Source organism: Oryctolagus cuniculus, chromosome 14, assembly GCF_051225735.1.
Source record: "Oryctolagus cuniculus isolate XC-2025 breed Fujian yellow rabbit chromosome 14, ASM5122573v1, whole genome shotgun sequence".
Taxonomy (NCBI): domain Eukaryota; kingdom Metazoa; phylum Chordata; class Mammalia; order Lagomorpha; family Leporidae; genus Oryctolagus; species Oryctolagus cuniculus.
The window spans coordinates 67544921-67557720 of NC_142880.1; the positions used below are offsets into that span (position 1 = coordinate 67544921).

The 12800-nt window shown below is 39.0% G+C and overlaps 1 protein-coding gene and 1 pseudogene across 6 annotated transcripts in view; both read right to left on the bottom strand.

Annotated features, from left to right (window-relative positions):
* Positions 1-12800, bottom strand: part of LOC100339238 (uncharacterized) — a 212952-nt gene that overhangs the window by 171722 nt on the left and 28430 nt on the right. The window contains exons 3-5 of one of the 6 annotated variants that reach the window (XM_089312750.1): positions 7824-7901; positions 7557-7691; positions 4431-6862 (exon numbers count right to left, since the gene is read on the bottom strand). The exons of 3 other annotated variants lie outside the window; for them this stretch is intronic. In XM_089312750.1, coding sequence (XP_089168876.1) covers positions 6812-6862; positions 7557-7691; positions 7824-7901 — 264 coding nt within the window. In that variant the 3' untranslated portion in view covers positions 4431-6811. Of the gene's footprint in view, positions 1-4430; positions 6863-6889; positions 7461-7556; positions 7692-7823; positions 7902-12800 lie in introns of those variants that run through there. 2 more of the 6 variants (XR_016220163.1, XM_089312751.1) reach the window with 2 other exon arrangements.
* On the bottom strand, positions 154-6061 carry LOC149122372 (ADP-ribosylation factor-like protein 5A pseudogene; annotated as a pseudogene).

Sequence of the window (12800 nt, forward strand, 5' to 3'; positions counted from 1 at the left end):
TAAATTTTCCTTCTTACAAATAAAGTTTAAATCAATTTACTATAAATATATCTGAACCATTAATTGTGGCAGCTTTCAGGTGAAGTCCATATGGACACAAAAGTCCATAAGAAGTGGTCAGTAGAGATAGTCTAATGTTAAATCATGACATCATCATTTTAGTCCTTGACATAACCCTTCCCCAGTAAGAACACAGCACGCCTGGATCCACTGGTGACCTTTGAGAGCAGTTAGCTTCAAAAACTGAGATATATCTGCTACAGACATGCATTCTTTAACATCTTGTTTATTAGCAAAAATCAGCAGGCCAGCTTTCCTTAGGTCCTCATGTGCTATCTCTTTATGGGATTCGTCTCTAGTTATAGTTCTTCTCTGCCTGGCTGTACTGTCCACAACAACTATTACAAACTACATCAGTACAGTAAGTGTTCCAGGAAGAATGAACAGGTTCTTGGCCACCAATATTTCACGGTAGGAAATACGTATTCTTAATCACTATCTATTCTACATTGCTTGCCATTTTAGGAAATGTGTGTACAATTTAATTCACAGAAAATTGGTAATGCATGGCATTTTCCCTGCATTATCCAGCCCAACAATTCTAATTTTGTGCTCCTGGTGATTGCATTGTCTCCACATCCTGGTGAGGAGAATTCCGTGAGGCCGCCCTGCCTCTGCCAGCACTCACTTGGCTTGCAGACATCACCACTGTGTTGTCTACAAGGAGCCTCCCACACCCAGCTCCGAGCTCATTCTTTAGTTTATTTATCTGAAACCAGTTCTAGTTTCTAGTATGCTTTACAAAACCAATAACTTATCTTAAATGTGTGCCTTTCTCTCTGGCCAAGTTTTCTAAAGAAGTTAGCCAGAGCATCAGCTGTTCCAACTATGCTGTCAGATCACTATGGCATGAATATAAGAAAGGCTATTTTCTTTTCTTGCCCATTAAAAATTTTTTTAGAAAGGGAGACTAGTTTAAATAATTAAATTTGTCTTTTTATTCACCCTGTATGTTTGAAGGAAGTGAAGGAAGCTGGTTAGTCATGGGTTCTGAATTCACAAAATCATAACCATTTTCTCCTTTAACAAATGTATTCCTACACAGACTTGCCTTTTTCTGAGAGATCATGCTCCAATTCGCACAGAGGCCAGCCAACAAGCAGCTGACTATGATGGAGATTTCCAAAAAAGCAATCTCTGCCCAGCTCACAAGAAATAGCCTGTGAAGTGTTTCCAAACCAAGGCCGCCAAAGAAACACTGTGCCAGCCAGTTGTGGTCTCCTAGTGTTCAGGGTTCTCAAAGTCTGTCTCTCACAGGAGGCCAAATGCACAATGGACATTTCTGAATTTTCCAGGGTCAAGTTTAGGCATAGACAGGATGAGATATAGAATGGAAACAGGGAAGAAAGTAAGAAGACACAGAACAATGTAAAGTCATAGGAGCTTGCAGATTAATTGGAAAGTGTTACAGAGATAGGAACAGTTTATATAAGGATGTTAAGAAACATAAGCTGTGTTTGAGACACTTAGTTTGCAAATGGAGCATTTGTAACGGAGTCTGAAAGTCAATCTTTCAAGACAACATAGTATGGAGTCTTTAGATGGAAGTTATATCGCTAAGGATGGCAGAGGAGCATGACAAGGAGGAAACAAATAGGAGAGATACCACGGAGGAAAGAATGCTAGGGATTTACTTGGATAGAGTTTGAGTTGATGAGTCAATACATATTTAGGTAGAGTAGGAGAAAAAGGCAATGCTAGTTGTGTGGGCTCCCCTGTAATTTATGTGTTTTGACACATAAATGAAAGTGTGTAGATAGTCAGCTCATAACAGTATTACTGTAACTGAGTTGCCAGCAAATTACTATTTTAACATAGACTGATATTTTAATGTAAAATGATATGATAGTCACATTCCTAAGAAACCTTGTGCCAGGAAAATAATGACATTGAAGAAAGAATAGAAGCTATAGAATTTCACTCACTGAACCAATTTCTCCATTTATGAAAAATTTTCCACTTATCTACACATACACTGATCTCCCTGTTTACCAAGTTTAGATCCCACGGTTATTACTATAATCAATCTTCTTCATACATTCTTAATTCTGCTGCTTTTCTCTGCTCTCCCCATATTCACTGGAAAACTTGTTGTTGGCTAAATCCAACTTTTCACTTCTCTAAAACTGTTACTGAGCAATTTAAAGACACTGAAAGAAACCAAAAGCATTGACCCCAGAGGCTACAATAATAACTTATTTTTCTTCTGTGTTGCCTGGCAAAATACTAGAATTGGTTCTTTATTCTGTCTCCCATTTCTCTCTTCAGATATGTTTTTAATTCATTACAATTAAAACTTCATTTCTAGTAGTGCCACTAATGAACATCACGGCACAAAACCCAGTAGTGAAGGCTGTCATCTTGAATTCATGAGAGTATTGATACAATTGACCATTATTTTGGGACAAGGCATTCTAGTAGTGGCTCTGGTTTCAAGATGGTGCAGTAAAGTAGCAGCTTGGGTCATAAAGCAAGGACAAAGCATGGATTCCCTCTATTGAATAATGAGCCCTGTTAATTCTTCCAACTCCCTAATCTGAACTCAGAGCCTACAAGCACTTCAAAATCCCATAGTAGCAAAGATTAGAGAGGTCTATAGTGGTAATGGGGACTGTTAGCCAGCTCCTGCTTATTTTTCATTATGGAAGAAGTTTGTCCTGGTTTTGAGCCGATCCCAACTTGGAAGATGAGGTGATAGAGGTGATGTGTTGTTTACCACTCTGTGTGGTTAACCTGAATGAGATTCTGCATTCCACAGAGTCTAGGTGAAAAGGATTCTTTATCTGCTGTTTTGGTCTTTTTGTTGGAGGGGCAGGTAATAAACATTAGGCATCTCAAGTCAGCTATCTTGTTGACATCAATGACTCCATATTTCTCTGGCTCTAATCTCCTGAATTTCAGTCCAAAATATGTAACTATATGATCTCTCCACCTAAACAAGTTCCAATTTAAAACATTTTCCAAGCCAAATTATTTCCTTTCCCTAAGCCTATTCTTCTATTCTCTTCTCAGAAAATGTTTCCACATTCACCCTGCTTCTAGGACCCAAAAGTTAGGATTTAGCTTCTTTCTCCCACACCTAATCTTTCATGAAAACATGCCAACTCTTTCAAAAGTGTTTTCTAAATCTAGTCTCATGTACCATTTCCATGATACTGCTGTAAGCCAACTTTGTGTTGATTTATAAGTAGGACACTCTAGTGAGAGCTGGCTAATTGTAGGGTGTGTTCTGCTGTGTAATTTTCTTTACCAGAGTATATCCATACATTTATGTTAGTCTTAAATTCTGTTTCAGAGTTAAATTATACCTTCAAAGTATATCAGAAGTGAAAATTTAAATTTTTTGAATATTAAGAACACATATTCGCTAACCAGAGCTTTTTGTTATTGAGAGAAAGAGGTAAGGAATAGTTAGCCACATTTTCAGGACGTCAATCAATCCATGTGGTGACAGAAGTTCATGAATGTTTCAGTGACTGGTAGATAATAATGGTGGTAGAGAAATGGTGTTGGGCCTTGATGAGAATCAACTGCCAAGTGACAGAGGTTCTAGTTCTGTTCCTGCCAAGTAGGCAAGTCACTTAACCTTTGTCTGTGTTCCCTTCTCTGCACTGGGAACACTAAGATTATTATTACAGCAGATCAGTGGTACAGATAGATCATGAATATTTACATAAGTGTTTTGCATGTTTTTAAGAAACAAAAAAGTTTAAACCCCTAAGTTCCTAAAACACAACTAAAAGTTGCACATCTATTTTTTTTTCTTTGTATTTTCAAGCAAGTGCATGGTAAATAGAAAAAGTCATAACAGAAAAAGTAAACTTGGGTTGGAAAATTAAAAGGAAGTCCTCAACTAATTGGTAGTCTTTGTGCATTCTACCTTACTGTCATGTTATCCAAACTAACACTGAGATCACATTCACTGACCATTTTCACCAAAGGCCAGGCGCTATTTCTAAGTCCTTTACAAAGGTGCCTGTAGTAAGAATGACATTTCTTTCCGTAAAAGCACCTTCAGTCATAACATTTGTGTTGTATCAAAGATTCTCCCTCTAGTACTTTGGAACTGATGCCAAACAAGATACATCGTAGGAATTTTAACTGCAGTGCTGTAGCAAAATTAATTGGTGGATTCCATTAATAGAAAATTTTTAGAAAATTGTTCCCATGGAACTCTAATGAGTTCAGATTTGGGACGTACTTTCCCATTACTCTTGAACTGGTCTTTGCAGATTATTGGAAAATTGCCCAGACTATCAAGTACTCTAAACTGAGGCTTTATTACTATTATTAATATTTATGTAAGGTGAACAAGTTTTATTTCATACATCCAGAGCTAAAAGCATAATGATATTTTCCACCCTATCTTCCCTTCTACCCATGCCCCACGCTCCCTCCTTTATATTTTTTCTTTTAAGTTTTAAAACGGCACATGTTAAGCTTATTTTATAATCACAAGCTTAACCCGCCACCAAATAAAGGATTAACCAAGTAGTAAGTAGAAAAACCACTGTTCCTCAAGAGTAGACAAGGGTATAAACAATAATCAAATCTCAAAATGCAAGTTTCATTCATATGTGTTACTTTTTTTTTTCCCCACAGGCAGAGTTAGACAGTGAGAGAGAGAGAAAGGTCTTCCTTTTTTCATTGGTTCACCACACAAGTGGCTGCTATGGCCAGTACGCTGCGCCAATCCGAAGCCAGGAGCCAGGTGCTTCCTCCTGGTCTCCCATGGGGTGCAGGGACCCAAACACTAGGGCCATCCTCCACTGTTCTCCTGGGCCACAGCAGAGAGCTGGACTGAAAGAGGAGCAACCGGGACAGAATCTGGCGTCCCGACCGGGACTAGAACCTGGGGTACTGGCACCGCAGGCAGAGGATTAGCCAAGTGAGCCGTGGCACCGGCCATATGTATTACTTTTTGAGCTTTGTATATTGCTATTGATGGTTCATAGATTTCCAAGAAAATTTTAGAACTTAGAATTTCTGCATTTATGTGTGTTTAATATATAGTTACTCCACATTTCCTATCACTTCAATGTTTACATTTTTAATAGCTTCTTACAATTGTTGATTACATAAAACCTCCATAAGTAGGACTGGTCATAGTAAGTATGAACTTCTACCTTCCTTTACCCAGCATCAAACATTTGCTTCTGTTGTGAAAGGAGATGATTTCATAGGCACTCTTGGCTTCCCTATAAGGAGCTGTGTGCTTTTCTGAACGCACATATCCATCCGATTCCTTTTGTTACCTGTTCTTACCAATCATGTTTTGTGTCTACTGATTGACCTTGCCATTTATTCCTGCATCACAGTATTTCCACCTTTCCCACGTTTCTATTTAGAATTTATACTGTGTTTGCTTTCAAAAAAGATTCTTAAAATACTAAACTCATAAAGCAGTAAAATTAAAGATTTAAAAACAATGTGCCATGTGCAAACCCTGTACTGATATTTTATAAAAATCAGAAAAAAAATTCTGACTTTTGAAATCAAACTTAGCTTTGAGCCCGCAATAGTTAAGGCATGAAAGGAAACAACTTATTTTGGGACCTCATTTATAAAATGAGGCATCTCATAATCAGGTGGGATTTATTATTTCCTTTGGTTCAGAAAAAGTGGGCAAAATATTAGTGAAGATTTATTGTAATACAAATGTTACAAGAACTGCAATGAGATTTGGTGTGCCACAGTAAGACAAGGGTCTCAAGAGGAATCATAGGCAGCTCCAGGCTAGTGACTCAATTTCCTTGGCAATCTTGTCACAGCTCCTATCCCACTCTATGACCCAACACAGGCACAGGTATGACTCACACTCTAATAACTTCCTTTTTCTACTTTCATCTACTACTCCAGTGTCTATTCTTTGATAGCCTTTGTTTAGAACTCTGATCTGCTTTTCTCTTTCATTTAATGTCTCTGACAGTCTGCTTGTGTCATTCACTCTAATATAGAGATAGCTGCTTTGGAGTCCAGTGTTAATTCTCAATATAATCATTGTGTCCTAGATTGTAACCTAACACCACTTAGGGGATGTATGTTTTGTTTAAAATTTCATATTAGATGAGAAGCTCTAGAGATGGGGTGACTAGGTTCAAATGCTATTTTGCTGTTGATTTTGTAGCCATATCCTTGTGCCTCCTTTTCTTCATTTATGAAGTAAAGGCAATCATAGCATCTCCATCATATTGTTATCAGAATTAAGATAGTGAATACATATGAGATTTCCATGATGAATATATGCTATGTAGGTGTTGCATTATAATAATCATTACAGCATTTAGATAACAGACTCCACAGTAGTCTCTAGAATACAATTCTAGTGGGAACCAAGCCATAGATTCTTATGCACAGGTATCACAAAGGCTGCTATAGCCCTGCCAATATCTAAGAGATTGTTTTCACTGGTTTGATATTCTTTACTATCAACTATTGTAGGTGCACCTGTTGACAATCTTTCCTGGAGGGCTACTCAGGGCAAATGAAGCCATTTCCCTTAGGGTACCTGCAAGTCACATGCTTCCCCTCTGGAATGGCCTGTATCCAATGACTGACAGACACAGGGGTATAAAAGTGCAGCCTTCTTATCTCTCAGCAGTGCAAAACACAAGGTACATTTATGCTTCACAATTCCATGAGGGTTCAGGTTGAGGATAGACTTGACCCGATCTCATTTCTTTGCTGATTAGCTTTCATTTACTATCTTGCTTTCCTTAGCACCATAAAAGATTTTCCTGAGAGGATTTTCTTAAGTCAAGATTTGCATGCAAAATTCCCTCACACTTTGGTGCTGAAGATCCTAAGAGAAAGAACAATGCAACATATGTGTGCTGATATGGAAAGATTTCAGAATTATGAAGTGATAATGCCAACTACAGAAAAATGTATACGGAAGAGATACACTGATGTTGACCATGGGAAGATTCCAGAACAGGGGAGGAAACATGTTTCCAGGGGACAAATGGAGAGTTTTCAGTGCAAAGTCTACACAAAGAAAACTCTTTGCAGCTGCAGACTATACATATAGCAGCTGGCAAGAAGCCAGGCAACTTTCATATCCAACAGCTCATGGGGACACTGTCTTCTCAGAGTGAGGTGAAAGGACTCTGCAGCACCCCACATACCACCAGTGATCTTGTCTGATGGAGAACCCTGTGGGGTCCCTTTGAGTGCAACCTGAAGAGTTGGCAGGTATCAGGCAGCCTACTTAACTCCTCAAAGCAATGCTTCCTCCCTTCCCCCAAACAAGGCACCCAGCATCTGGTGGGAGTTGGGGGGAAGCACCACCTTCTTGGAATAAGCAAGTGGAGGCTGCTACAGCCCTTGTGCCATTGGTGGATTTGGTCTGTGGGAGAAATCTGTGGTCCATCCTTGAGAACTGGCAGAGAGCAGGGTACCTAGTAAATGCCATGAAGGGAGAAGGGAGGGGACGTTGCTCTCCACCTCTCCCCACAGCCAAACACTGGACCCAGCTTCCCAGGATAGGCACTTACCAATTTGTCAGGCAGGCAGCTGTCTTCAGGGCTGGGGTGGCTATCCCCATGGATAGGGAGGCTCAGAGGGCAGAGATGGGATCCCCTTCCCTCTATGACTGTGGGAATCCTGTGACTGTGCAATAGGCTGGAAAACTGAAAAGGGTGTGAGGTATTGTTGGGTCTTTGGGCAATCATTCTAGAAGCTCAGAACCCCAGAAGGCTTGAAAGGTTATTGTGGGATTCATGCAAGTGAGTGGATGCTGTGTGCAGGCAGTGTTAGCTCACCTTAGGAAGCTGGGTCACCTTGGCATTGAGAAGCACTGACTGAACACTCCCACCAGCATGATCATCCCCTCCTATCAACTGATAATAGAGGAGATTTACAATGCCGAACATGAATGTCACCCTGGATCCTTGCCCCACTCACAAACTCCAAAGCTCCCTGGACCACAAAGCTCACACATCTGGATATCTGTAAAGGTACAGGCATTCCAGTAAGCCATAAAGGAACATTCACTAAAAAGAAATTTTTAAGAGGAAATACCAATAAGCGATTCTGAAATGAATAAAAATAAGCATAGAAACACACAAGAAAACTAAACAAGGAAGATAATATGACTCAAAAGGAACACAATAATGTTTTTTTTATTTTTTTATTTTTTTATTTTTGACAGGCAGAGTGGACAGTGAGAGAGAGAGACAGAGAGAGAAAGGTCTTCCTTTGCCGTTGGTTCACCCTCCAATGGCTGCCGCTGCAGCCGGCGCACCGCGCTGATCCAATGGCAGGAGCCAGGATCCAGGTGCTTTTCCTGGTCTCCCATGGGGTGCAGGGCCCAAGCACCTGGGCCATCCTCCACTGCACTCCCTGGCCATAGCAGAGAGCTGGCCTGGAAGAGGGGCAACCGGGACAGAATCCGGCGCCCCAACCGGGACTAGAACCCGGTGTGCAGGCGCCGCAAGGTGGAGGATTAGCCTATTGAGCCACGGCGCCGGCTACAATAATGTTTTAATAATAGACTATAAAGAAGAGGAGATTAACAAAATGCCTGAAAAGGCATTCAAAAGAATTATTGTAAGATTACTGAAAAATGCAGAGAAGAAATTACATAAGTTAAAAAATCCATACATTACATGAATGAAAAATTACGCTGAGAGAAACAGATGCTAAAGAAAAATCAAACTGAACTATTAGAAAAGAATTTAATATGTTAAATAAAAAAACACAGTGAAAAGTATTAACAACAGACTCAATGAGGCAGAACAAAGAATATCCAAGTTAGAAGACAAATCTTTGGGAAATATCTCAGATACCCCCCCAAAAAAAACAAGAAAACCTGAAAACAGTGTTTGAGATCTATGGTATATTATGAAGAGGCCAAATAAATGTGTTAGGAGTTCCTGAATGCATGGAAAAACAACATGGCATAGAAGACTTATTTGGTGAAATAGCAGAAAATTTCCTAATTTTTATAAAGAAATGGACACCCCACTAAGGAATCACCTAGAATTCCAAATAGACATGATCAGAAAAGAGCTTCACCATGACACATTATATTCAAATTTTCAAAAGAAAAACATAGAAAGAATCATAAAATGTGCAAGAAAGAAATGCCAGATTACTTTAAGGAACTCCAATTAGATTGAAAGTAGATTTCTCATCAGAACCCTGCAAACTAGGAAAGAATAGAGATATAGTCCAAGTTCTAAAAGGAAAAAAAAACTGTCAACCCAGAAAACTATACCAAGTGTAGCTGTCATTTATATATGAAGGTGAAATAAAGATCTTCCAAAACAAACAAACTGAAAAAAATTGTCGCTACCTGACCACTTCACTAATGATTCTTAAGAATGTGCTGCACAGAGACAGAGAAAGATAATTAGTATCATGAAAGGTCAGGGAGAAGATTAGAATGCCCACTCTCACCACTTCTTTTCAATAGAGTACTTGAATTCCTAGCCAGAGAAATTAGCCAATAAATAAAAGGTACCCAAATAAGAAAAGAATAAGTAAAATAATCTCACAGTTGCACAAATAGAGAATCCTGAAGGCTTTACTAAAAGATTAGAATGATAAAATTTGGTCATGTTATAGGATATGAAATCAAAATGTAAAAATCAGTAGCATTTCCATACACAAATAATTAACCATCCAAGAAGGAAATTAAGGATGTAAACTCATTTATAAAAGCAGTAAAAACTAAATACTTAAGTACAAATTTAAGGAGTTCAAAAGCTGTATAATGAAAATTATAAAACATTGATGAAGAAAACACAAATGCAAAGAAATCCTATGTTCATTTGTTGGAAGAATATTGTTTTAAAATATCCATGCTACCCAAAGAAATCTATAGATTCATGCAATCCCTATTAAAATTCCAGTATCATTTTTTCATAGAAATGGAAAAAATATTCCTTAAAATTATACAAAATCATAGAAGACTCTGAGCAAAGGAACTAATCTGGACACATCACACTCCGATTTCAAAAATTATATATACAAAGAATTGTAATCAAAATAATTTGGTGCTGGTATAAAGAACAAATACATTAATCAATAGAATAGGATAGAAAACCCAGAAATTATCTTACTCATTATGGTAAACTGACTTTTAACAAAGGTGCCAAGAACACACAATGGGGAAAGGACAGTCCCTTCAATAAATATTGTTAGGAAAACAATCTTCAACTGTTGACAATGAAATTAGACCCTTATCTTACACATATAGGAAAATCAACTCAAAAGAGATTAAAAGCTTTATGACCTGAAACTCTAAAACTACTATGTCGCTCCCCCATTCGCGGAGGAACGACACAGGACCCTGCGCTGTTCTTCTGTCTGTTTGGCCCTTCCCGGGTTTGCTGCTGGTCCTTCCTGGGTTGGCTGCCGACCCCTCCACCTCCGTGGAGGGGCGGCACCCCCTGCCACTTTCCCCGCTTCCACGGAGGAGCGGCACACCACCAGCCGGCTCTCTCGGGGGCTGCTCAGGTGTTCCTTCAGATGTTCCTGGTGCATGTTGTCTCTCTCCTCCTTTATAGTCCTCTTCCACCAATCCCAACTCTGCTACCCACACACCGAGCACACTGCTCTCCTCCAATCAGGAGCAGGATCAGCTCCTGCAGGTTATCAGACTGATGAGGCAGCTGCGTAGAGGTTGTTTGCTCTCTCAGCGCCATATTGTGGGAAAGCAGATGCATAGAATAAGTCTTAATTCCAGTAATTTAGTCTAGTCTCAATTGCTCCCCACACTACTAGGAGAAAACATAGGGGGAACACTTCATGATATTGATCAGGGCAATGATTTTTTTGACACTCTCCCAAAGCAGTCAACAAAGGCAGAAATAAACAAATGGAATTGCATACAACTAAAAAGCTTCTGAACAGACATGGAAATAAATCAACAAAATGAACAGGGGTTGACATTGTGGTACAGCAGGTTAGCCACTGCCTTCCAGCACAGGCATACCATAAATTGGAGTGCCAGTAGCTGTTGTGGCCCTGTGGGGAACAAACCAGTGGACTAGAGCTCTTTCTCTGTCTCTCCCTTTAATTATGTTGCTCTGATTTTCAAAATAATATTTATCTTTACTTTTTAAAATCAAAAGATTTTATTTTTGAAAGCCTGAATGAGAGGTAGAATTAAGCTGAGAATTAGAGACAGAGAGAGAGAGAGAGATGTAATATAATAGGCAAAGTTTACTGAGTTTTAGTAAAGAGTTCAAAATAATATAATTTAGAAATATTAAACTTTGTTTTCCTTTATAATTTAAATTTGCTATTACTATTTTAGTAAATACTTGCATATTTGTTTAGGGTGCAAAGGGATGCTTGGACATATTTATACAACGTGGCATGAATAAATCAAGTTCATTAATATATCCATCACATAACTTGCCAATCAATTTTTACAACAAGACATTTGAAATTTAGTCAGTTATTTGGTTGTGTGTGTGTGTGTGTGTGTGTGTATGTTTACGTGTGTATTGACCATAGTCCTCTTGCTCTGCAAGAAATCTCCAAATTTTCTCCCCGTATCTGAAACATTGTAGCCTTGGGTTAATAAATCCCCAGTCCTTCCCCACAACCTTCCAGCCTCTGGTAGTTATTGTGCTACCTACCTCTACTACTTCTACTATTTTTGCACCATCAGTTCAAGTGTCAACATTGTACAAATGAAAACAACCTTTGAGGATTATTATGAAAGTAGTTTAGACTTGAAGTGTCCAGGGAGTCCTAGCAGCAAGGGGGACCAACTTTGTGAGCTGCTACACTATATTATCTGAATCTGGGTAATACACTATTTTTTAAAAGATTTATTTATTTGAAAGTCAGAGTTAACAGAGAGAGGAGAGGCCGCAACGGCCAGAGCTGCGCCAATCTGAAGCCAGGAGCCAGGAGCTTCTTCTGGGTCTCCCATGTGGGTGCAGGGTCCCAAGGACTTGGGCCATCTTCCACCGCTTTCCCAGCCCATAGCAGAGAGCTGGATCAGAAGAGAAGCAGCCGGGTCTCGATCCCATGCCCGTATGGGATGCCGGTGTTTCAGGCCAGGGTGTTAACCCGCTGCGCCACAGCGCCGGCCTCAGTAACACACTATTTAAACGGAGGTACTCAAAAGTGATGATTATATTTGATAAAAAGAACAAAGAATTATTCCATACAAAGAACTTAATTGTGGTGAATCCCTGAGAATACACACAAGCAAAATTTGCTGCCAAACTCAAGATGGATCTGTGGTCTCAGAGTCCTGACTGAGTATTGTATACTTTCTTTTTTCTTTCAATTTCATTTTGGCTTATGCCACTCTGTCCCTGCCTAAAATTTTACTGAAGCTGTCTAAAGAGGTAATTAACTTTTGTAATTTCCTATCTGTGTTCTCCCCACTTTTCTCTGGTCTCCCTTATTTAGTAATGACTCCTGCATCTCCCTTTACTGTCAAAATCAATAAGAATGGTAACTTCTTACCCTCATAGATTAAGTTACACTACCTGTCATTAACATTTAACATTAATCCCTAAATTTAATATCTCTCAGTTGCTTAACATTGCAACTCAATCCAAAAATCTACTCCACCAGGATTAAAACTGACACAGTTAAGTCTTTCTTCAGCCTAAGGCATAATTACAAATTAAGAAATAACACTTTTTTAAAAAAGTAGAAGTCAATAATAACTCAAGATAGAAGCTTGTGCCTTGTAAAGAAGTACAGAAAGTACTTGTACCAAAGTTACTAACCAAGCACTGTGCCAATCATTTTTGGTTAATAGG